This window comes from Arctopsyche grandis, chromosome 4, assembly GCF_051622035.1.
Source record: "Arctopsyche grandis isolate Sample6627 chromosome 4, ASM5162203v2, whole genome shotgun sequence".
Classification (NCBI taxonomy): Eukaryota; Metazoa; Arthropoda; class Insecta; order Trichoptera; family Hydropsychidae; genus Arctopsyche; species Arctopsyche grandis.
The window spans coordinates 1,598,191-1,625,449 of record NC_135358.1 but is presented as its reverse complement, the minus strand read 5'-3'; the positions used below and the strand labels follow the sequence as shown (position 1 = coordinate 1,625,449).

Sequence of the window (27,259 nt, the reverse complement as noted above, 5' to 3'; positions counted from 1 at the left end):
CCAATAAATATTTCGTAGCAATCTAACATCTCTGTCATCCAGGCCAATATTTACTTTATCTATGTACGTAGTAACAATAGATGAAGTTTTGTGATCATGCGAAAATTCGAACTTGAGATTTTGACTGATTCGAACTCAGAATCGATCACTGATCACGTTTTCATGATCTAGAAAAAATGTGTGTGTATGTGTGTGTGTGTGTGTGTGTGTGTGTGTGTGTGTGTGTGTGTGTGTGTGTGTGTGTGTGTGTGTGTCTGTGTGTGTGTGTATTTTGGAGTTATTTTTAACACTGTTAGTTCTATCGAACTGAAACTTAGTATCGGTTAATGAAATTATTATCGACACGTCGTTATTTTTTTTCAAATTTTTAAGTTGACCGGAAATGGTACCTCCCCTTATAGGTGTCCTCTTTTTTTTAAGTTTTTGAATTCAATTATCTCCCAAACCACTTACTGAAACAGACTGAATTTTTTTTAAATATAATAGAAATAATAATTTTTATAATCTTATATTTTTTAAATATTTCTATCTGAACCAGAAGTAGTACTTTTACTCTAGAGAATCGAGGTTTTTTATGTTTTTCTCAGAAACCTTTTGGTTTATTGAACTAAAATTTCATATCTAAAAGTTTAAGCTTAATACCAAGTTATATATAAAATTTAGTAAGTATCTGTCAACTGGAAGTGGCAGTTTACTCTTGTTCGATTTTTCTTCCACTATTTTTTTCGACCCCTTAAACATGTGTGTTCGTCACAAAAAAATTCAAGTATAATTCTTGTAGCAAGGTTATGAAAATAAAAAAAAATTATTAAATTTTATAAACCGGAAGTGGGATTTTATTCACTTAGAAAGGTTGAAAATGTTGTGCCCACTACTCTGTCCACACCCCTGAACGTATTAAGCTAAAAATTTATATTTCTATCCTTTATGTACTAACTTAGAGCTGGTAGGGTTTTGGTCAGAATTCGTAAACCGGAAGTAGTATTTTTTTTTAAAACAATATTTCATTATTTTATTTTGACCTTAAAAATTATTTTTATTTTCTTGATATTTAATGAGTACGACACTTATAGTGATTTTTAGTAATAAAAATAATTTGAACAAAATCAGACAACCGGAAGTAGAACTTTTGTTTTGTGCAAGTTTCCATACATGTGCGCTCAATTTGTATCGCTATCATAGTCATCAGTTCAATATCGAATTTTGTTTTGTAACCTTATTATATTCCTCAAATACATAGATAAAGTCATGGGTTGGTCACACCCGAATTTTTTTTAATGTTTCTATCAGGCGAGCGTGTTGGACACGGTCAAAGGCCTTTTCAAAGTCTATAAAGCAGATGTACACAGGTTTACGGACTTCTCTGCATCTTTGGAGTAGTGTTTTCATACAGAAAAGGGCCTCTCGGGTACCCAAGCCTTGTCTGAACCCAAACTGCTCTCTGCTAATCGCCTCTTCACACCGTGAGTTTTTTTTTTTTGAAACTTGTTTTGAGTGCGCATATTATTTAAATATTCAAACTTGTTTTGAGTGCGAACATAATATAGATAAAATAATAATTTAAAAAAAATAGTCAATATCAAATCATACAAATTAACCCTTTGAATGCTAACCAACGCCAATCGGCGTTTCGCTGACAATTCCATAGGCCTGCAAAATTCCGATAGACGTTGTATATTGAGCATGTACAAAGTAAACAAGAACACTACCTGCTAAGCCTTTCCAGGTAGCATTGATAATACATTGAACATGGGTCGTGTAATCCGTGTCATTCATTTGTCAACGTTTATAAAGACTCGTTTACACCGGAATTTCTGAATTTATAACCATTTATTTACAGAATTTCTCGATGGAAATCTTTAACTGCTGAGTATTTTAGATTTTGGCTTGGTATTTAGATTGTGAAAATTACATTTTAACAACAATGAAGAAGATGGATCTAGTTCTGAAAAAGTACATTCATTAATAGACTTCTTTTGTTTATTTCACCCTGTTGCAAGATATATCAGAGAGTCTAAAAACACCTTTACAAAACTCGAAATTTTCGGTGGTAGTTATCTAGGGTTTATTTGAATTACAAGCTACAATTTTTATACCTGCTTTCTATTGGATTTCCAATCAATTCTAGTTGGAAATGTTGGTGAAATTTTCAGTGTGGCGGGCTTTCAACATAAAAGCCGTCAGCACTCAAAGGGTTAAGTGTTTAATTGGCGGTAATTTTTTGAACTTTTTGGAACGTGACTTTTAAGTAGATACGTAGGTACATATTATGTAGTTTTTAATCGTTTTTAAATAATATTTTTTAAAAATCTTAACCAACACGAGGTAAATAAATGATAGGTAAATAGCTACTTATTTTATATGTATTAGGAGACGTGCCAAAAATAGTATTTCAAATTAAATTTCGTTGAACCCCGAATTTCGAGGTCATTCGCCAGTGATAAAACAGCATTTATAATGATAAATTCGGCACTTTCAAAATAACTTTATTTATTTTTTCATTGCAAATATTAATAACAAGTGTTTTAATTGTTAACCAAATCTTCAAACTCGAATGATAATAGCGATCCGGCATATTTTTTATTTTTTTTATATAATTAATTAATCTACCTATAGCTTGCTCTACGTGTCTACGTTGAGTACCCATTGTATTTTTTAATTGTTTGCTAAAATTTATTATCGAGTTTGGAATCCTTTCTATATACATAAGTAAGATAAGTATATGTTAATAATTTAGAACGCATAAGTAAAAAATTCCATTACTACTGCAATTCCAGATTTCTTTCCAATGATTTGTTCCATACAATCTAAGAGGAAATTTTATGATTTTTGTTTAAACTTCTGCATTATATAATCAATAGTCTTTATTTCCTATTCCAATGTCCAATCAGATCCCTCTGTAATCCTTACTTACATACTTCAAATTAATACCAACTATTCTTATAATTCCTTTTTATATAAATCTTGCTCTTTTAATTTTGCCTTCGCTCGTTCGTCTGACAACATTCGGATTTGATATCCTACATTCGTCCGATCGTTTTGAAACGTTGCCATTTTGCGCGGTTTGTTCAACAATATATATTCAAATCAAATCCCCCAGTACGATGGTGAAAAATAATCGTAATCGACAAGTTTAAAAAATTCCACAATTTTGACCATCTTGACGTTTAATGGTAAATTGCCGTATTTATTTTACTTTCTGCCACCCTCTCGCTTTGTCAGAATTAATTGTTTAAACGCCTATAACTTTTTCTTTTTCACACTATATCTTATAAAATTTGCATTATAGGTTCTCATATATGTGGGGCTTCTGGTAAGGGAAGATCGTGAAGAGGGAGAAATTATACACCACTTTATACAGCCAATCCAGTACTCCATTCGCACCAAGCATGATGCCCTGACTGGCTCGCTGACACTGCCGACCAATCACAGTTCAGCCGCACTCGATCGGTATCTGGGGTACCAACTCTTAAAAACTAACATTAATGTGTAACAACTATTTGACATTACTCTTAGTATAACTATTTATACATCAATTCCTACATATATATTTTTACTTTACTCATAGGCTATATAATGAATGTCAAAATGTTTATATTGTTGCGTAGGGGTGGGTGGAAGATCCAAGTAAAAGGCCAAAGTCGTTTCACAGCATTTATTGGGCGATTCAGGAGATCCACGCACTGCCCGTGATCCGTCCAGAATGTCCTCATGTGGCCTAAGTACCTGCTTATAAAGGGCAGGTCGCTCACTGCATCTTCGACGTCCGGTTACTTCCCCATTGTTTAGGCACGTACCCGGATATGCAATCTCACGGTATCGCGCTGTCAGTTCTAAGAACTATACCGGGAAGCCGTGCCACCCACTTAGTTCATTCGGGAGTTTTCATTGTTAGCTGAATACACTTAAGCCTGGAGATAATCCTCGAAACCAATTATATCAAACGGTCGCACAGTCTCAGGGATGCGCCGTCTCAAGCTCGTCCGGATTCTGGGAAATAGCGGGAATGTTACTCAGCCTAATCCGATTGCACTTAACCGGCGGCGTATGTTATAATATTATAATGGTGATTCGAGATGCTTGTTATGTCTATATCTAACATTATTCAATGCTTTTCTTCTTTTTTTATATATTTTTTTCCTTGTTGTTTCAGTGTTGCTATTAATTTTTAGAAACTTTTTTGGTGTCAATTTAATATTCTTTGTAATCTTGTTTGTTTTTTTTTAATAACAATACCAAATAAAAAATAAATAGTAAAAAAATACTCGGGTGTATCCAGTGTTGGAATCTCTTCAATATTACTTTTTGAGATTACTTATAAAATATCTTGCGAGGCATAGAGAAAAACAAATAAGTTTTGGGCTCATTTTAATCTTCCCCGTGACATGACGGCTGCCTCTCGAGTTCGGCCGCCCGCGTGCATTGCACTTTTTATCCATATGAACGATCCGTACATTTGTATATAGTCACAGTTCTTTTTGAAATTGAACTATATTTGTTCTTTTTAAATCCATTATTGTATAATATTATATTGACAATAGAATTTCTTATAATTCTCTCACTATATGATTTGAATAATATTTAGTTTTGTTAGTATACATGGTATATTATATTTGAAATTAGAGAAAGGAAAAAAGTTATTATGCAAGTTTAGATAAAGCGTGCGAGTAGTTCACCGAAAATTTTACAAAGTTGACATAACGAGTTTTCTAATGTCTCGATCTCTTATCCAAACACAAAAAGAGTTTTAGTATTATATTTATATGTATACATACATATATGGAACTAGGTAAAATGGAGATTGACATTTCTATGGACTATGAAAGTCAAGCTTTATTCGCAGGCACATGCGTAGATATTTGTTTGGCCTATTATATAATTACGTTTTAAATTATAAAAAAGTGGTTTCATCTGTCTGACTTTCCACTTAAAATTGAAAACGAATAACTTAACAATTTCCGGTTTTTATATCCTAGATATATTTATATACATATATGTATGTACATATATTGCGGATATGTATTTAAATTCTCGTTTGAAATCTCGTATCTACTAATAGTTGGGGATTAGGAAGTTTAAATGTCAATGCTTATTTTATTTTGATTGATCGATATGTGTAAGAGATGGGTCGGTTCTGTAAGAAACTGCATACGAAAATGCCGAACGTATGCATAAAAACAAAATGCATAAAATTATTAAAAAAAAACCCAGTTCTAACTTAAGTTTTTTGAACTGGTTGCAAATTAGTGTTGCAATGTGGGGGGGTAAGTTTTCAAAAATTTACGCTCGAGTTAGTACGTTTAGATAAAAAAAAATATTCAAATAGAAAACCAATCCTTATAAATGTGGTGAAATAAAAAAACTGCCCAAATAAACGCAACATAACAAGAAGAAAAAATCCGTAAAAAATATATATTTTTGACTTTTAAAATTCGCTAGACAATTAATTATAAGTATTTTAAAACAATAAAAAATCACAATCAATAGAAAAAATATCTGACTATTAATTTCAATACTCACTTTGAGCACAACAATACTAAATTTTTAGTTGAACACTGCAAAAGCCAAAAAACTGTAAAAATCGCGTATTTTTTTAAACGCTCATATCTCGTAAATGAGAGCAAACCAACAAAAATCATTATCATATTCGAATTTAGTGCGTCAAACTTAGTAAAGATTGGTAAGTCTTCGCTCTGGTAACCCGAAAACGTGATTTTTTGTTGCTCAGTGTAATTGGTAATAATCTTTTGGAGAATATTCTCGGGAATATTCTCGAGAATATTCTCCAAACCGAGAATTTTCGAGAATATTCATTTTTAGATCTTTTATACTATTCCGTTGCAATTTCAAAAAATTAATAAATTCACGTGAACGGTAAGATGAGGGAAGACACGAATAAAATTAATTAACTAATGCAAAAACCTAATTAATAATAACATTTTGCATTTTATATGTACAGAGAGAAGGGGTAAACAAATGTGACTTTTGAACAGCTAACACAACAAAAAAGTTACGCCTATTATGTAGTTTGTGTTAAACGATTTCGTAGAAAAATTCAAAGCAACTTATTTATACATCTGGAAGCAAAAAAAAAACCAACTGCAATATAATGTGTGGTAAATCGCATTGTTTATTTACCAATTTTTATCGTTTCTGAACTAAATTAAATTTATGATTTCATATTATGTAATGTGTTTTAAAAGTACGCACTGATGTGAAATAACAATTAAAATACCCAAACTCATACAAAATCTGTGTTAAATAATTTCGTCGAAAACTTTGAAAGTAAATTGATAAATTCATGTGAACGTTAAAGATGAGGGAGGAAATGAATAAAATAATTTTTTACGATGTTATGTGTTAAGTTTAAAATAATGATTAAATCAGTAAGTTAGAACAATTTCATTGGAACATATTCACCAAAGCAATAAAAATGTGTATAATTTATTGCTTCCAGAGTTAATAAGCATTGCACTCACGTGAGAATTTCTCAGGAGGAATTCTCAGTGTCGTCAGAATGAAAAAATGTCATTCAAAATACTCTCAGACATTCTAGAAAGTCCTATAACTCCTATTAGGTTCTGAAAATATGCTAGAATCTTCTAAAAAGCTAATAAAAATTCTAGAGATGTTTTATAACCTAGAAAAAAGAAAATCTTTGGAGAATGTTCTCGGAGAATAATCTTTGGAGAATAATCTTTTGGAGAATATTCTCGGTCTCCGAGAATAATCTTTGGAGAATAATCTTTTGGAGAATATTCTCGGTCTCCGAGAATATTCTTGACTTACAACACTATGGCAGACACAGACACACAGAATAGCGATATTATATGGACTAGTGTTGTACCCGATGACTAGAGACACGTATTTTGGGCATTTTGCTATTAATGCTTAATTGATGCTAAAATTCGCAGTAGATGCTAATAGATGCTAAATTCGTAAAATATGCGAATAGATGCTAAAATAAAAAAACAAAAGTGGAATTTGCAAAAAATTTATAAAATTAATAGAAAATTTAGAAGGGTCTTCCTATCCCTTTGCCCATTTATTATGTGAATAAATTGAGGGGATAAAACAGAGCTTGCAGTTTACCATAGACAGTGTTTTTCCTGTCGAAACCAAAGCAACTGCTTTTGTCTACTACTGAACTGAACAAAAGGAGACAGTTGGAGCTGTGTATCCAAAAGGCTGCTCAAAAAAGCGTCTTAAAACTAAACTCGCACTCAGGACTAAATGAGACGAATCTATTCCTCCAAACATTGAGTAAACTATTCAATCCATCTGTGGCAGGTACAAAATCTAATATTAATGTTAAATAAACAGTTTTGTTTTTTAGAAACCTGCCATTTTTTAATGAAATTAACAGAGGCTCAATGTTTGGAAGGATATCAGCACTTTTTGAGACAATTAATAGAGAATCTAAAAAGTGAATCCACGTTGGATATATTGCTTCTATTGATGGCAACAAAAATTAAATATGAAGAGTTTGGTTTTGCAGCTCTAAAATATATTCGGTGTACCGTCAATAGTGTGGATTCTGAAAGGTATTTTGATAAATACAATATAATTGTTACCGATCGTCGTACAAATCTCAAAAAAGAATCAGTAGAAATATGCTCCATGTTGAGTCTTAATAAATTTTAATTGGTATTTTTTATATTCATATTTTTTATCTTTGTATTTTTATATTCATGTTTTTTTCATTGTAATTTTAATTCCTAAACATTTTTGAATTTTCCTATTATTTTTTAATTGTTGTGTTGTCTTTAAATTCTATATATGTATGTACATATATAAATTTTATTAAAATTCATCGAAATTTTTTATTATTCAAAATTAAATTATTCATAAAAATAGATGCTAAAATTGATAATTTTTAATGCCCTAAAACGCTAAAATGCTAGAATTGACAAAAATAGATGCCCAAAATACGTGTCTCTACCGATGACATATCATCGCATGGATGTTGGCATATTAAGTTATTAAATAAAAAAATTAAAAGAAATGTGTTGGTTCGATCCGCACGCTTTCGATTTTTTTTCAAATACCTTTTAAATATATTTAATTGTTTAATATTAAAAAAAAAAGTAAAAATCACTTACCTACCTACATGTAAACAATATAAAAAACCAATAGAAAAATTAATTAATTAAATAAATTTTGAATAAATGTCAGTAAATCCTCTGCCAAGAGGAAACATTGGTAGCAAATAGTATACATATATGTATATATATGTTTTCTTCTTTTGTTATTGTATTCGTATATACGTTTTGGCAGTGGTTGAGCTATGACGTACATATGTATGTCGAATCGAAACGTCTACCTACATAAACAATATAAAACACAGATAGAAAAATTAATTACGACTATTATAGTAATCTTAAATGAATAGGGCCAACCCTTACTTAACCTAACCTATCCTAACCCTTAAATAATACCAACCGTAACAATCTAATCTTAAATGAATAAAACCAACACTGAAATGTAACTGGTTATGATTTCACTGAAACGTGAGTGAAGTATCTCCTTTTATTTGAATAATTTACCGTCGTTAAAAACGAAAGGGAACGACCTTAAAGTCACTCGGGGGTCTGTAATCATTTAATCAGTACAGGACACTCATGCATAAAAAGCCTTGAAAACTGGATGTGAAGATTAAAACGAGACATCTAGGGATATCAAGTTTAATTGCGATAAAACTGGTCGCAAAACTTAATAGAATATCACTTCAGACTCCAGTCCTTATCGAATTGAACACTTCTTGCATGTATGTATATATTATATGTGTAATGATTTTGTGAACTTTGAGCATGCAGCTCAACCTGATCATTATAATAGGCCAAGTTCGAAGTGACGAGATCAATGACACACATGTTCATACGAAAGCAAACCGGATATGTAGGTATGTATTGCACAAGACTCGATTCTTGTAATTTTTAAACGATGCACGTTACTTTAAAAAGGGTTAAAAGATTCATATGCATATATTTATGTTCATACTATGTATGTAGTGTTGTACCTGATGAAATATCATCGCATGAGTGATGGCACATTAACATTTTAAATAAAAACAGATTAAAAGAAATGTGTCAATCATTTTTTCAAAAACCTTTTAAATATATTTAATTTAATATTTATATTTAATTGTTTAGTATGAAAAAAATAATCACAAATACTACCTACCTATCTATGTACATATAAATAATATAAAACACCAATAGAAAAAATAATTAATTAATTAAAAAAAATTACAATAGAGTCTATTAGCCTAGGGAAAACATTATTAGCAAACTGTATATACATACATACTAGAGGTTGCCGGTTTACCGGTAAACTGGTAAACCGGTAAATCGACAAAAAAGCACCTTTGGTAATTACCGGTAAATTGGAAAATTACCGGAAATGATTTTTTGGCGAATTAAGGACAGCTACAGGCATATTATAACGAAAGTTTAATGTAGATATGCATGTGGAATGGGGAGTTTTGTTTTTCGACTCTGGCAACACAGAATTAATTAAATAACAAATTTAATTTATTAATATGTAATGTAAGATCATTAATAAATTTGTATAGAAATCTTCTTTAAAAATGATAATCTTCAAAAACACATAACAGACGAATTAGGAATAGAGCTTATTTTGTATCGAGATTGCAAAGCTCGATGGAATTCCTTACTGAAATTGCTGGAATGATTTTATGAAATTAAAAATGTGATCTTAAAAAGTTTTATTCATATAAAATCGAGGATAAAAATCGATAATATTGAATTTGATAAAATCTCTGACATAATCTTGGCATTACAACCGGTAAATTATTGGCTATTTGTACATACAGTACATATTACATAAGAAGATTATAAGAATGAGGGTTCAAGATTAATAAAAAATAAGATTAGAAATTTAAAGTCGATTAAGAAACGGCCGAAGGAAAAGTTTCTTAATCGATTTTAAATTTCTAATCTTATAATTTATTAATCTTAAATCCTAATTCTTATAATCTTCTTATGTACTATGTACTGTATGTACAAATAGCCAATAATTCGTCGATACTGTATGTACAAATAGCCAATAATTCGTCAAACCTGTATGTACAAATAGCCACATCCAAATATATTTTCACCAATTCAAGCAGTGTAAATGTATCAAACAATGAATTTAAAAGGTTTAACTATATAAATTTAGCCCTAACAACCCAATCTTAATTGAATAATCAACAACACCTACTTAACCTAACCTATCATAACCTTTAAATAATACCAACCCTAACAATCTAATCTTAAATGAATAAAACCAACCTTTAAAATGTAACTGGTTATGATTTCTTAAAAAGGTTTATGAACATAATAAAATCGTGGATGCACATTTATGAAAATAAAAAAATTTAAAGACAGGCACATCCCAAGGATTCTGCCACGACAGATACCCAAAAGACCAGTACTGTACTGGTAAAACCAGCACGAATGGTCACCTTAACATATGCAGTACATACATAAATATGTTGAATATATTATATTTTAAACATTTCCTCATTTCGCGGGAAGCCTCGAAATGTATTGATCTTTTGATTTGCATTGTGTTGTTATTATCTTCGTTTTACCTCATTGTTTAAGACTCGAAGCTCTTCTCAAGACACGCAAATAAAATATACAAACTACACATTATTTATTATTTCGAGATATTTATTCGAGACCATTTAGAGTAGAATTTTTTTTATTTATTTTTTCAAGAAGTACAATTCTTTTGACGGATGTTTCATAATATGGTTTCTATTTTAGGGATGTATGTAGAATAAGCCTAAAGATGGTCTGATTTATCTGCAGAAGAATCAGTTTATCTCTAGTAATTTATGTCATGACTGTATCTAAGCAACGAACAATTTGTTTGTCAACAGATTGGACTTTTGACACAATACAATCGATCGAGTGGTCCTATTTGTAATGTAATAGAACCTTGATTATCCGGACTAATTGGGGATGAAGGTGGTCCGGATATTGAAAAGTCTGGATAATCGAAAAAATCACAATTGACAAGGAAAGACGTGTACATTAGGGATCCCAAATATTCGTCGACTTCAACTATTCGAATATCGAATAGTAAATCTAGAGATATTCGAATTACATATGTACCAAGCATAAAATTGAATGAATATTGAATTGATCGTCTTATCATAGTTGCCATTGAATTCCACCTCGTTTTACACCCAATAATAACTTATTTTCTTTTTTCATTATGATTTCTTGTAAAAATGTATATTTCGCCGGTGACTTCTTAAATATTCGTATTATTTTTCTAATGTTTTCTAAAATTTCGTAGAGATTATAATCGATCGAAAAGTGATTTTCTTCAAACATTTCCGTATTTAATGAATAAAAATCCGTTTCTTCACATGTAGACATTTCATCTTCTTCATTATCTTCATTTTTATCACAATTATCCCTATTATATATTTCATTTTCTTCATAATCGTAGGCTTCTTCGTCATAACTCTTTTCATGTTGATTTTGTGTATTTAGTTTAAAAAAAAAATATAAACGAATAATATTCGAATAGTTGATGCAATATTCTAATAACGAATGGCTGAAAAATCAGACGAATAATTCGAATACTCGAATATTCGCATATTCGATTGGGATCCCTAGTTTACATCCAGTTTGAATAATCTTTATTTGTCTACATTTTTAAATATAATATGTAACATGAAGATCAATATTAAATTATTCTTTATTAAGAAATCCAATATGAATTTTTGCTTATAGTTAGCTGTTCTTTTTGAAGCTGCCAAATTGCGAATACTTTTCACACAATAATGGACCAGATATATTGGCTGTCCAGAAGATTGTCTTTAAATGAACCACAAAATACAGTCTTCGACTTCTTCATGTCCTGATTTTTTCATAAGCTTACACTGCGAGCTTCCATAACCTGACATTAAAGAATAAAAAATTAGTAAACTTCATAATTTTTTCACTTTGTTTTTTTATATACAGGATAGTTGACGTTCCAACACCATATTTATTTAACAAAAAACGGTCTGAGACACCACTTTTTAAAGCATTGATTATATGTAATTTGTCTATTAATGTTAATATAACACGTTTTCTTTTCCATTTTGCTAATATTAAAAATAAATATTTAAATTGCGATTAAATTTTCGAGAAACAAACGTCCTATGAGTATTGAATTTAGAAGACAACTGACTCATTTCTCAACTGACTCTTATTTTCGAATTTCTATGTCATGCATTTAAGTTCAAGCTCAATTTAATGTTATGTCAATGTCACGAACGTAAACATTTGAAAGCAATTTCAATTCGTCACATGCATAGCAGCAAAATTTGTAAAATTTGTATTTGTTTTTAATAATCCGGATAATCGAGGTTCCACTGTACATAGTTATTATACAAAATATTATTAATTTCATGCATAAGATAACATTGTGATTAAACAAAAGGTCAAAAAATAAAACGCTTTTTATACTGATATGTATATTGATACAGTTGTATATGGTTATATTCATTAATTACATATTTTTTTTAATTTTCACACTGGCAACTATGAAACTACTACACAACCTTCTATTTTATAGCATACATTGTAGATTTTATACGAACATTAAATAGTATATATGTATATATTGAATGTATTGTTTTTTATAGCGAACGATCGAAACGTTGCAGCAAGAAAGTCAACGAAAAACATCTAATAATGTGAATGATGCTAACAATCATTGATGCCTCTCAAATTTTTGGACAAGAAATTACTGTGCGGGCGTCACTTGATGTGTGACATTTAAACTACAATAAAACATATACATAATATTACATTACATATATGTATGTATAGTAATATAACTAAACAATGAAAGCCCCAAAAATTCTATATACTATGTACACAACAAAGCTATACATCGGAACACTTCTATATATGCATACTAAAAAGTCACCTTATTTAAAGTGAACATGCTAAGAACATGACATTACTCAAATAAGTCAAATCTCAAGGTATTTGAATATGAAAAACTATAATTTGATACATCATCATTCAAATTACTTGATAGCTTTATAGAATTGTAGTATTTTTTTGTCTCTCAAAACCAACGTTTATACTTTCCTTTACATTTGCCCTTACATATGCTGTTTATCAACCGTTCGATATTTATTTTATTTTTATTTTCACATAGATATATACCAGGAAAGTCTGACAGGTAGACTCCAATGAGCCTTCCTAGACAATTAATTACAAACATTGCACCATTTTTATTACATAAATCACTGTATTTGGAGAGGCTGGAGAACACGAAATAAATGATTAATTAATCCATTGAGACATCTATGGATTTAGACTTGTACATAAATACTTACATATTGTACATAAATCAAATTCAGATATTTGTAACAGCAGGTAGGATGATTTTTGCCATTGTTAGGAACAGTTTCAATGAAAAGTAGATAAATTGACAAACTCTGATACCCGGAACCCCTCGGTGCTAAACATAAACGCAATAACCGAGCATATTGCTGGCCAATATGCAAATATGCAAGATATGCAAATGTATATGAAAGATTTTGTATGTAATTACTCACATGTCTATACAGTTTAATATAAATTTTGATTTATTTCGAAAATTTTGACCTTTGGGTCTTTTTATTGAATCACAATAGTCAACACAAATATAACAATATAAAACCTTTAAATAACTAAAAATCAGTGCAAACATCAATTAAGATTACATACATGTAATTACAATTATAAATAACATTCAACAAATTTTGTTTATAAAGGGATCTTCTAGAAATATGTACATATTTTCAATTTCAGCTGAAATCAACCAGTTTTGAACACTAAATATTTAATAAAGAAGAACATTTTAAAATATAACAGTTACTCGCTTTTGAAACTAACCTTTTTTCCCGTTAGGCTGATCCACTCTTGATATTATACATACATGTACATAAATCTAACCGGTTTTCATACATTTTGTTTTTAAACTAAAACCAATTAAAAACAATCTACAGTCGTTCAAAATTCAAATGTTCAATAAAATAAACCTTGATTTATCAATCATTTCAAATATGAAAATTTTAATTAATGTTTGTATATACGCACATGTGTACCGTAATAGTCGATTTTCAATTTTTTGAAAGTATTTTTAAAATTTTTGTAAAAGTATCTATTAAATATCTTTTAAAATGTATACTATTCTTAGTACATATGTATGTATATTAACATATTTATTTACTAGACAATCCATACATTTTATATCAAAAAGCACAGGCAAGTTTGCATTTAAATACAACTGAAACTGACGCTATTTATTTGCACACAAGGCTAAAAGCGTTTCGGTATCTCGAACAGCAATATTTTTCTCACCACTTAATTAGTTCGTTCCTCATTCTTTGACTGGGTTTGATCAGGAAGTAATTCTCCACTACCTGACACCTTCAAATTAATAGATTATTTATGTTCTCGGTTCGCACACATCTATTGAATCTAATATGTTAATTCATGGTTCCATTAGATGAAGTAAATACGCACATGTACATAAATTTCATTGCTCGTTATTACATTTTATATCAAAAAGCACAGGCAAGCTTGCGTTTAAATACGACTGATACTGAGGCTTTTTATTTGCACACAAGGCTAAAAGCGTTTCGGCATCTCGAACAGCAATATTTTTGCATCACTGTATTAGTTTGTTCCTCATTCTTTGACTGGGTTTGATCAAGAAGTAATTCTCCACTACCTGACACCTTTAAATTCATTGATTATTTATGTTTTCGGTTTGCACACATATATTGAATCTAATATGTTAATTCATGGTTCCATTCGATGAAGTAAATACATATGCACATGTACATAAATTTCTTTGCTCGTTATTACACATTTACTAATTAGTATATATGTACATACATATATACGTCGACTAGTATACATACATATATATATAATTTCTAACATTTTATAAAATACATAAATACATATATAGTGGAAGCATTACCAGCAGAATAGACTAGTGGTTTGTATACATATAATGGTTCCTGGTTCATAAAAACACTGAAAAGAATTAGATGAAAAATCAGAATATTATGATCTCTCGCAAATATTGACATTTGTCAATAAGGCTTTGGACTTCGAAATGAAAGTTCATGATTCGGTGACGGTATAAAATAAGGTGACCAGACGTCCTCCTTTGAAGAGGATTGTCCTTCTTTTGGAAACCTTGTCCTCCTTTGTCTTCCTCTATGGAAAATTGTCCTCCTGGTTCTCCTTCAATCAAATTTGGTAAACGGGAAAAGTACACACTTGTACACCAACATTTCCATCAACGACAATTTGTTATTTGACGAAGTACACAGAATCAACCATATTATTAAAGAAAGAGCGTAGACAGAAGATGTAATTGATAATAAATGGATGACTATTTTTGATTTGTTGAAATATCGAAATATTCCTCATGACAATATAAAAATTTTAATTGAAATCACATTGTGGTACAAACGCCAACATAGAGCGAAAATTTTTTCCATTTGCAATGATATCTAGACAAATGAAAAATCCATACTAGCAGTTGAAACATTGGTAGGAATGATTGTAATTAAATGTAATATAAATCCAGATTGCATATCGTTCTTGAATTTGTTGAAGAATAATGAAGATTTACTTAAAAAATACAAAGAAATGATAAATATTATTGAGTTGAGTTAGTTACATCGAGTAACTAAGTAAAATTTCAGTAGTTTTCTAAAGGTTTTTGAACTTTGAACTGTTTTTTTTTGGTAAAGTAACATCATTAACATTGTAATAAGTCGACGATATGATCAATAAAGAATGTAACTAAACGATTTTTTTAAAACCTTTTTTACCAAAGTGTCCTCCTTTGAAATTTTCAAAACCTGGTCACTTTATATAAAACAATGTCTGAATATCAGCCGAGATTGACGAAACTTTTAAAATTCAAAGTAATTCCTATGACCAGAAGAATAGGCTAGTGGTTAGTATATAATGCTTTGAACAGAGTGATCACGGGTTCATATCCCACTGGTTTCTACTTTCCATACCTTGGATTTGTGACTCCAGGTCGATCGTTTCCTATCATAGTTTGCCAATTTATCTGATTTTAATTGAAACGGTTCCAAAATATTGACAACCTTATCCATTTTCTCGCAAAATCACGAGTTTTCAATTGAATTGTTTAAATGCTGCAAATTTACAAATTTGACCATAAATGTCTCTTTGGACGTTAATTGATATGTATTTATGTACTTTGTATAATATTAACAATACCTGTACCAAATTTTCAATGTTTCCGGCCAGGAAGGCGCATTGGGGCTACCTGTTAGGCCTTTCTATTATAAATTAAATATAAAATAAAACAAACTACAGTCATTGGTCAATCGATAGTCGTCGTAAATGAATTGCTATCAGTTAGTAGTGAACAGAAACACCGCCGAGGGTACAAAATATACTGGATAAGGTCACAGGGTTCACATGGATAACGATCTTAGCATGGTCAACGGCTTAAGTGTTTCTCCTACTTACTGCAAATGTGTGTAGCTTTTCACCGTATCATTGATATGTATAATATATTAAATAGGATTTTTATTAAACTATAAAATTTCAAGCATTTATATGACTAAAATAAATACTAAGTAGTTAATATGTATTCTATGAGATATTTTCAATACTGAATTGAAGTTTTATGTATAAATACGTACTTAAATAAAGTTCTTTAGTGATATGTTTGTTTGTGGACCGGTCGATCAACACGTCGTGCAAATCGCACAAGGTCGTACAAATCGCAGAATCGAATTACCCCACGCCCTTTGTTGAAATCGACGACATTGAATATCGTGTCATCTGTACAAATACGTCCCAATTTTGGGTTATGAATACCTTGACACGTAATGCCAATTGAAAAAAAAAAAAGGAGGACGTTTCTCCGAAATATATTTGGAAATGTTAAACTTCTCATTAAACAAACACTCTATATGGAGTTTGTATCGCAAAAAAGGACGAAGTACCGTCGGAAAATGTCATAAACAAAATTGCAAGAAGATTTCCCAAATGTCAATAGTGTCGAAGATAAGCACATAAGTCTTGAGCAGTCGTAAAAGTGTACAGGCTGTCAAGGATTTTTCCATACTGCAGCCAAACTGGCTTATTATGAGAAAATAGGCACAATCGATTTGACTCGAGCGTTTTCGCATAAAATTGATCATATTTATAACGAGCTCTGAATACATATATGTATGTAAATACAACTTTTCTGAAATAAAAAATGTAAAATAAAGCTCGATTTTAAACATTCTACGATATATCATTGTCGGCAAAAACACCGAACGTTAGTAAATATCATTATTTGATAACTAGTGTTGTGCCCGATGATATATCATCGCTTGAGCTATGGTGTATTAACACATTCAGCCCGGCGCATGATTTCATACATTTGCCCATGTGGCGGCACTGTCACGCGTGACGGCTTTAAATCACTTTATATAATAAGTTGTCCCTAAATCTTTAGAATTTTATAGGAATTTTAGTGTTGGGGTGCTCAATGAAGTGAAACCGTAAAATTATAGCATTATCCGCGTGGCCACCGGTGGTACACGCCGGGTTGAACGTCTTAAGCAGGGCTGTGGAGTCGGAGTCGGAGTCGTGGAGTCGCGGTGTTTTGGCCGGAGTTGGAGTCGGAGTCGTGAAAACTCTAACCATTTTTTCTCCGAACTTGAAGTCTTGCTTCGTCATCCTTATATCGTGACTAAAGTATTTCAAACAGAAGACTTGACTCCTGGTGAATTTTACAAGGAGTGGAAGAGTATTATTTTTCGTTTGTCTAAAATTCAGAATAATACTATTGCTGATGGAATAAAAAAAACGCCATGCTATGCAGAGAAAAACTTTTACTGGATAATGATATTCTATTGGCTGGGATCTACATACTATGTTGACCCCATAGTTTGATCCATATTGACCGAAGACCAAATAAACAGAGCGAAGAATGCTCTGTTTGAATTAACGATTCGTATGACAGGTCTTCGAGTGGGAAACGAGACGATATCAGGCAGCTTTGATCAATCAAAAATGTCTCAATGAACAAGAAGAAATAAAATGTTCTCGTTTGAGTCCCAATATAGCAGACGAAGGAGACTCTATTGACCGAGCTTATAATTTAAATGTTAAAACAATACAGAAGTATCCAGAAATCGTAAAAGATTCAGCTTTGATCGTTACAACATCCGTAAAGCGGTTATTTTCCGCTCTTAAAATCATCAATTCTGATTTGAGAGCTTCTACGAATACATAGATTTAATAGAAGCAATGTTGTTTTTAAGATTAAATTCAAATAAATAATTAATAAAGTTTGATTTATTTTTATGCCTATAACATGAAAAATATTTGCAAAGGTAGGAAAACAACCTGATAAAATTGAACATTTTTGAGTCGGATTCGGAGTCGGGGTCGGAGTCGTGTTGTTGGTAAATATCGGAATCGGAGTCGGAGTCGGAGTCGTGATTTTTTTTAATGACTCCACAGCCCTGGCATTAAGCTATTAATTTTAAAAAAATAAAATAAATGTGTCGGTCCTGAGTTCGATCCCCACGCGGTCGTATTTTTTTTCAAATACTTTTTTAATATATTTAATTTTTTAAAATGAAAAAAACAGTAAAAACTACCTACCTAACTACATATAAACAATACAAAACAGCAATAGAAAAATTAATTAATTAAATAAATTTTCCTAGAGGAAACGTTGGTAGCAAACAGTATATATAGAAGTTGTTTGTTAATCTGTTATTATGTTCGTACGTTTTTTTGGCAGTGTTTTAACTGTGACGTACATATGTCGAATCGAAACGACTATTATAGTGCGGCGAGCGTTATCGCACACAGACACACAGAAAAGCGCTATTATATACATATATATGATGATAATAAAAACAGGCCTATTTCATTTCTAGACATGTTGACAAAATCGGAATAAGACATTATGGAAATCTCTTCAACTTCAATTATAGAATACTTAATATTTTTGGAATAGAATGATGTATCAAATATAATTTTTAGTTGAAAAAATTTACTGTGACAAAAAAATGTCAAATTTTTATGAATAAAATAAAATTAAATACGATTATTCTACACATGTATGATATAATAGATATGTTTTGTTTTTTTTGCTTAATATCTCTAATGAAAATATTGAAAAAGCAATACATTGGACGACATAAAAATGCCAATTAAATATAACTATAGGTATATAATACATAAATATTAACAAAAAGGATTTTTTATATGATAATACATAATATAATACACATATTGCTACTACACGTAAATATCACAAAACATTTCCAATAATCTAAATACTAAGAAGTTCGAATAATACACATTAAACAATTAAATTCAAGCATTTCTTGCACAATTAGTGCAGGCTATTTACCTACATACATGTATATTGTATATATATATATATATATGTAATAATAAGTTTCATATCATAAGTAATTTGAACGACTAAAAGTGAATAAAAATATTGAACCAGATATTTATAAATATCGATTAACACCGTTATTATATAGATTTAAAATCACTTTTGGAAACCGAAATCAATAACTGGCAAATGATTATACATACATATGATTGCACGTTGGTTTACCAATCGTTTCATAAGTGACAAGTATGCATTTTCAATTTCATTTCATAGACATAAATTTTGTTTGTATAATATTTAAAATACTTCGAGATCATAGACATTGTATAAACCATTTGATATGTATTTTAAGTAAATTTTTTTCATATAACCTAATAAATACATTTAAAAAGTTCTAGTCTATTATATCATAGGTATGTTACATTTAAGTAGTATTTAATTTTAAGAGTCTCAACTAATTTTTGATATGTGTCGATATTCTTGATCTTTGATATGCATATTTTGATATGTATATTTTTCACTTAACCTAAAATTACAATCTATTTTTTTTGATATGTATGCAATGGCATAGTCTTTTTCTAAAATTTTGTAGATACATTTTAATTTACATAAAAAGCCACATTTTAGCTCAATAATTTTAATATTTATAAACGTTCATTGACGTTCCAATTGAAATAATATAGTATTTATATTTGAAATAATTATTTTTAAAATCGCCCCAATCGTCCTACTTTTTTTGTCATATTATAATAGGTTGTGGCTATTTGTAGGTACTAAATCTGCGACAGGCACAAAGCCTTCTGCGCATGCGCGTGAACTTATGATCCGATTATAATTTCTTACATTCAATGTATGCTAAACTTGTTTAATCAATCGTTCATTATACATGAGGCAAATAAATTTCGCACGTTATTATAATAGATTCATATCATTAAGCTAGTTCGCGGCTTGTACTTGTATGTAGGTATTATACGTTGTATATGATAATAATTTTCTAACAATTAATAATATTAACTAATTTGGATTATATTTTTTACTCTACGTCACTTTACGAGTTCGGTCTAAATTTTAAGAGGTTTAAAACAAACTTTTAACAATAAACACGCTGACAGTGACAGTTCACGCGCATGCGCAGAAGGCTTTGCGCCTGTCGCAGATATAGTACCTGCAAATAGCCAATAATTCGCAGATAAAGTACCAGCAAATAGCCAAAAATTTGCAAATATAGTACCTGCAAATAGCCACAACCATTATAATATGCAAATGCAAATGCACACTATAATATTAAATAGTTATGATAAAGGACAAGGTAATTTTTTAAAATGATAAATACTAATTAATTCAATTACTAGTTTTTGAGTTAATACATTTTTTTAATTTGGATTTTGTTAATGTAAAATATAATAAAAACAGTAACTTGAAATAAAAAAGTACGTAGTTACCATTTTTCCATATGGCAATATTTTTTAATCTTATCAAAAACAATAGAATGTATATTATCCTTTTCAATGTTGAAATGGACAAGATTAAATTAAATTTCTAATTCAACACTTCTTATAATATGCAAATAAAAATAGCGATATTTTCATATCTATAGCATTGAAATTTGTGAAAAACTATCCTACAAACAGTCATCTAAATACAATGCAACATGTATTTTAAATACATATACATTTTTATAATATTATTTATATCGATATTAAGAAGTTTTTCGTGTGATACACGCAACAAATATATAAAACGATTAAAATGATTAACATTCAATGTATATTAAAATATTTAGACCGTCAATAGACATAATTGATATGTTTGATTTATAATATAAGCATTGCAAATACACTATAAGTAGTTCATCATCCAAAAATGGCAATCTAGTGCATTTTTTAAATATCATTTCATTATACATACATACATATATGGATATGGAGTTGATATGTACGTTTTTTAATATATCATTTGTATTGTATAGATATAGATATATATGTAGTATTAAAAATTAATAAAAAATATTACAATCTCGTGTGTATACATATTAATCTGGGGATATCTGCATACTTTTCAATATGTTTGTAAAAAATACATATGAAGCATAAAATTTGCACATGCACGTTAATTTTATCATATAATCTAGCCCTTTAATCTTTTTTGTTAGCTTCAAAGAGGGCTTGCATTGAATCTAAAGCCTCCTCAACCGATTGAGCAAACTTCCCAGTGTCAGTTTCATCTGAAGAGTGGAAAGATGATAGGCAGAATACTATAGAATCTGGATGTGGATTGTAGCTTGCTCCGTAGCCTTCAGGGACAACCGGGCCGTAGCCTATAAAACTATCTGTAGAACAGGCCACCTATAAAAAAATCATAGATTTTATAAAAAAACTGTTATAAAATCCAGTCGCTTATAAAGAATTCAAGTCATTCTATAAAAAATATTTATTAAATCCCTGAATTTTATATAAATTATCTATAGATTTAGTGACCTATAGATATAATAATATTATGTATAAATAATTAAATGATTATTTCAGAATATTCTCATTATAATTTTAAGTTTTGATTTAGTTTTCTTTAGTTGGTGGATAAATCGACAAAAGATGTCTCTGCTTTTATACCATAAATAAATTGAAATTAATTTCCAAAATTTTGTAGTTATAGTTATAGGGATATCTGTTTTTATTCTGGAAACAAAATTTGTGATGATTAAAGTTTATAAATTAGATTACACATAATATGTAATATGTATATCTACTAAAAATAAAATAAACATGATAACGGTGCAAAAAATTAATATATTTCTCACTTTTGGTGATAATGATTCATAAATGTGTATAATGATGAAACCAAAATTACAGTGCAACTGAAAAGCAACGATGAATGATGATCGCGTTGGTAATTCTGAAAAAAAAAAGTAAAAAGAAATGAAATAATGACATGAATTTTGAATCCGACTAAATAAATCTACATTCAGCAAACAGTAATGCACTTACTGAAACTCAAAACCTATACAAAAGATTGATTACCTGGCTTGTGGACAGTTTATAATAGATGGCAGTTTTATAATTATCATCATTGAACAGTTCTGGCAATTTTCCACCGGAGATTTCTCGTCCCATTTCTCTCAACCCGAGTAAATGATTGTCGATACCTTGACCAAGAATGTTTTGAATCATGGTGTCAGTTTGCTTTTTAACAGCCAACTCGAACAATTCCATTTTCTTTTGCTCCTACAGTTAAAAAGAAAGTAAAAATTTTCATACTATTCGTAAATGTACATATCATACATAAAAATTTACATTGAAAAGCACTTACAGTATACAAACTGAACGATACTTTTCTCGAAGGCTGCGAATCACGATCAGCACACATAGCTTCAGCCCATCGTCTTGCTTCGACACTTGCAGATCTTATATTGTCGACTCGGCCATGACAGAATCTCCGAACCGAGGCTGATTCATATGTCGACACCAAATGCCCATATTGACTAAAGTGTATATATGTTATTAAGTTTTCATTATATATTAACAAGATTTATATGTATATGTAGGCATAAATTTACCCAAAGTAGGCTAACTGAAGTGCAAGTTGTATGTAAACATCGGGACTCACTCGGCAAGATTTGATGAAATCCTTTCCATAACCCTTATAACGATACACATACAGATCTAAATCTTCAACCAATCTGAAATATTGGAAACAAACATGAGATTTCTGTTAGATTTATTCATGTTATTGAAAAATAGACAAAAAAACAACAACAAGACTACGCTAAACGCTACCTTTTTTCTACCTATACCCATTCTACTGTTCCCGATATTTTAAAAATCCTATCTTTTAACAATCTTTCTGTCAGGCGACGACTTACTGATGCTACATTCTTCTTAAAGCTCATAAATGGTTTCCTTGATTGTTCTGATTTACTGAATAAGGTTGATTTCAAGATCCCAGTTAGGTATTCTAGACACGTTGCACTATTTTCACTTAATCCATTCAATACTAATTCCCAAAAATATTCTTTTCTGTAGCGTGTTTATCGTATGTTTAACGGGCAGCTGAATGACTATTCGGTATTTCCTTACATCAATTAAGGACTGCCATCAGGAGAGTTTTAATTGATTAATCCATTTCTATTTCTATATATATTCGTTATCAAATTATATTATATCACATTATGTTTAATTATGCATTGTCTTATTTAGTCATATATTAGTTTTTATTCCTTTCTTTTTCATTAGTTTGTGTATATGTACTATATAGATATATTATGTATACTGTAAAAATCTATAATTGGGGCTCAGATGTTATTTTTTTTATATTTATTCTTTATTTTTATGAATTTCTAAATCTGAGGCCTGTTGATTTTTCAATAAATAAATAAATAAATACATATTTAAAGAGGGAAGTTTATCAATTTAGAATTTTTTGAGGTTATGTCTGAATGTTTATTTTAGACACATTCTTTGTGAATAATTGATTTTAAAAAGTCTTTTTATGAATCTAAATCCATATATTTAAAGGAAAAAGTCAGAAAATTATATAAAAAAATTCCATAGGAAAAAAATACGATTGAGGAATGTTCGCCAAGTATTTTTGAATATAATCAGAATTTCCTTTTGAACATGCTACATTCATACGTGTATTTTAAAAGCATATTTATCTGAATGTCACATATCTATGTATTATGTGTACATATTAGAATTCCCTTATAGATACTTTTTTCTTTCCTTTTATTTTTCCTCTTTATTTTCAAGACATTAATTTGTAATCATTTAATATATTCTTTTAATAGAAATATATGTATAGTTAGAATACGGGTTTGGTGCAAACGATCGACAAGCGCCAGACAGACTGAACCACAGATTAACTGGATGGCTGCTTTAAACGCAATTATCGACTTCACGAATGATAGATTGCACATCAGATGACGAGTGACCTTTCGATGTGCACAGATGCAATTTTAAAATTGAGCTGGATCTTTCTGGCGAGTTTAATAAGGCAAAATTCAGAACTGAAGTATCAGAAGCACAGAACGTATACAGGGTAGGTATGTTGGGACTTCGGGTTGATTTCGCTTAGTGTAAGTGCGAGCAGTGCGCACGCATAAGGTACACGTACAGTTAATCTGTGGTTCAGTCTGTCTGGCGCTTGTCGATCGTTTGCACCGCATCGTTAGAATACCTGTCAACATCTCGAACTGCATCTTTGATAATCAATTGCAATTCTGGAGTAGTATGCCATAGGAGGCGCTCAGGAGGTGGAAGATGAGCAGGAGTTGCTCTCGGAGAAGGAGGAGGCTGATCAACCCTCTTTAGCAAATTCTCAACGAGGTTTACAAGAACAACAGCTTCAGCTGGCGAATGCTCATAGCACAATCCACAAACACCATCATTAGAAACAACCAACTAAAATAAAAATAAATCAAAATTATCACCATACATTCGAGGTGGGGCATAAGAAAGTTCTAGAACAGGCACTCACTTGAACCGTTTTATCGAACCAACGATTTGGAGTGTTAAGACCGCTACCTCCACCGTGTAAAGTTTGATGGAGCATGCAAGTATCGTCTTTTTGATCTATATTGCTTCGTCTGTGCCTCGCCCATCCGTTAGGAAGTGGTTCATCCAAGCAGACTATGCACAATGAACCTGCTATCAGCTCTAAATTGCGACGGTTGGATTCGTCTGAAAGCATATCGTATTCTTTGAGCTGGAGAATAGTCACACCTGATCCGAAACTTGTAATAATTATGTTACCTTGACAGATTATATCTCTAGCTTTAGCCCACATATCTCTGGGAGCAGCTGTGAGGATTCCAATTGGAAAGGTGGTACGATGACTTGGAGCTCCATTTATGACTGCTAAAATTTGTTCTGTCAACTCTTGTTCTGTTAAACGACCTCGATCTGCTGCCTTGACAGCTACACAATAGAACTGTAAACATTAAGAATTAAATTCACATATCACTTATAGTTATATATAGGGTTTGAAATGACTTCGAAGGCACTTACTTGATTTCTGCAAGCAACTATAATGTGTTCGTCTTTACTTTCAGCATTTTCAGGAGATGGCTGTGGTACTGTATTCAATTTATCTCTACCGATAGCTGGTTCTCTGCAAGAAGTTAGCAGTCTGTTTGATTGCGCCATACACAGTGGTTGACCCTTTTCTCTGGATGTAGCTCGTTCAATTGGCAATTCTCTTCTGCAAATTTCGAAATCTAGACTTGCCCACACTGAAAAGTGTCTCAATAGTACCAAAAAAAGTATTTAGCATTACCGATCTAGTATCTCTTTGAATTCAACAAATCCGTCGACCATTTTAGCTGCAAATCTGGCAACGTCATTCGCTGTGAAGAAATTCCTGGGTGGAAACACCATTCCTGGATTGGAGTTGATCGGCAGGGGGAGTCGCACGTCCATGTACATGTCATTGAACCAATATTCGTATGCCTGAAATGGTTATTTTTGTATAATAATAGCAATGTTCATCAATAGTAATTGGACAGTGGTTCAAATTCTGAACATACCCAATTATCATATTTTTCTCTTCTTTCCTCCAATAGAACTTGAAGCCTGGGACCAGGTCCATTTTGAGCTCCAAAAGACCTCACAACAGACTTTGCAGTGTTCAATTGACTGGAGGACACAATTGGTTCCAGCACTTCCAGATATCTACACAAAGTTTGTTCCAACGGCGGCAAAGGAAGCTTCGGCAACCCCTGGCTCTGAAAAGTGCGTATATCATTCAAATAAAGTAATATTACACCTTATCGAAGACTACAATCTAGGTCAGAGCTTGCAAAATTGCTACTTTTCTTTCGGGTCAACTGGATCGATACCTCTTCTTGGAAAACTTATTTTTTTTTTTACTGAAAGCTCCTCAAAATTCAAGAGAATAAGTATGCAGCACTTGGCTCAGATTTTATACTTACGGATTCGGTGTCGAATTCTGAAGCTTTTCCAGCATCGTCTTCGGTGGTGCTCAACCATTTCTTCGGTAAAGAAAACAACGACTCCTTCCATCCTAGAAACAAGTTTAAATCCAATTTTAGACCTGAAACGTTGTGACAAACGTAGGGGGAGATACCAGAGCTACCCGCGTTAATGTGTTAAGTGCCGGTGCCATATAAATACGAAATTTTATAGGGAAAATGGCGAGACTCGCTTAGGGAAAGCGATGACGCACATTTCGTCTGCTTTTCCCATCCCCCTCTTCCACCCCTAAGGCCAGTAAAACTGATGGGCTTAGCTCACGCAAAAGGTGAATTATTGCTTTTGCCTCACAATTGCTTGGGGAGGGGTCGACTAAGACTCTCATATTGTCTTAGTCGTGTGGCTTTGATGCCTTATGAAAACGCACTAAAGATACGTACATACAGGCTTATAAACTATCACACATATGCATAGGAAAATAAAAATAAAATATTTGTATGTACATATGTATATCAATCAGGATGACGTTAAATATTGCGCTTCAAATAACATCAAAATGACACTCACTCCTGTTTTACCCGTTTCCTTTCCCGTTTTTCCCCGTTTTTTTTTCACAGTAATCTTTCTGGATATGCATACAACAAATCCTGAAAGTTCCATCGTAATCGGTTCTGTGATTTAGGAGCCTATTCGACATACAGACAGACAGACATTAATTTTTATATATGCCAGCAGTTTGGCTTAGTGGTAGCGTATATATTTAGCACCACTGAGGTCAAAGGTTCGAGTCCTCGCCACTGCTGGTTAGATTTGGGGGTTTTGTGACTCCAAATCGATCGTTTCTCTATCAGAGTTTGCCAATTTTATCTGATCATTGCTGAAACGGTTCCTGAAAATTGGTATTA

At 31.1% G+C, this 27,259-nt stretch overlaps 1 protein-coding gene and 1 long non-coding RNA gene across 2 annotated transcripts in view; one reads left to right on the top strand and one right to left on the bottom strand.

Annotated features, from left to right (window-relative positions):
- Positions 1-1,236: 1,236 nt before the first annotated feature.
- On the top strand, positions 1,237-13,862 carry LOC143911345 (uncharacterized). The gene is made up of 4 exons (XR_013260567.1): positions 1,237-1,463; positions 3,290-3,459; positions 3,609-3,789; positions 10,892-13,862. It is a non-coding gene; the product is annotated as an uncharacterized LOC143911345 (long non-coding RNA).
- A 7,701-nt stretch (positions 13,863-21,563) lies between these two features.
- ChAT (Choline acetyltransferase) overlaps positions 21,564-27,259 on the bottom strand; it is a 65,489-nt gene continuing 59,793 nt past the window's right edge. Inside the window, exons 3-13 of the mRNA XM_077428753.1 lie at positions 26,354-26,445; positions 25,949-26,146; positions 25,699-25,871; positions 25,431-25,623; positions 25,176-25,353; positions 24,901-25,103; positions 24,601-24,824; positions 22,982-23,104; positions 22,756-22,906; positions 22,446-22,649; positions 21,564-21,773 (exon numbers count right to left, since the gene is read on the bottom strand). Of these exons, the coding sequence (XP_077284879.1) occupies positions 21,564-21,773; positions 22,446-22,649; positions 22,756-22,906; positions 22,982-23,104; positions 24,601-24,824; positions 24,901-25,103; positions 25,176-25,353; positions 25,431-25,623; positions 25,699-25,871; positions 25,949-26,146; positions 26,354-26,445 (1,949 nt within the window). The remainder of the gene's footprint in view (positions 21,774-22,445; positions 22,650-22,755; positions 22,907-22,981; positions 23,105-24,600; positions 24,825-24,900; positions 25,104-25,175; positions 25,354-25,430; positions 25,624-25,698; positions 25,872-25,948; positions 26,147-26,353; positions 26,446-27,259) is intronic.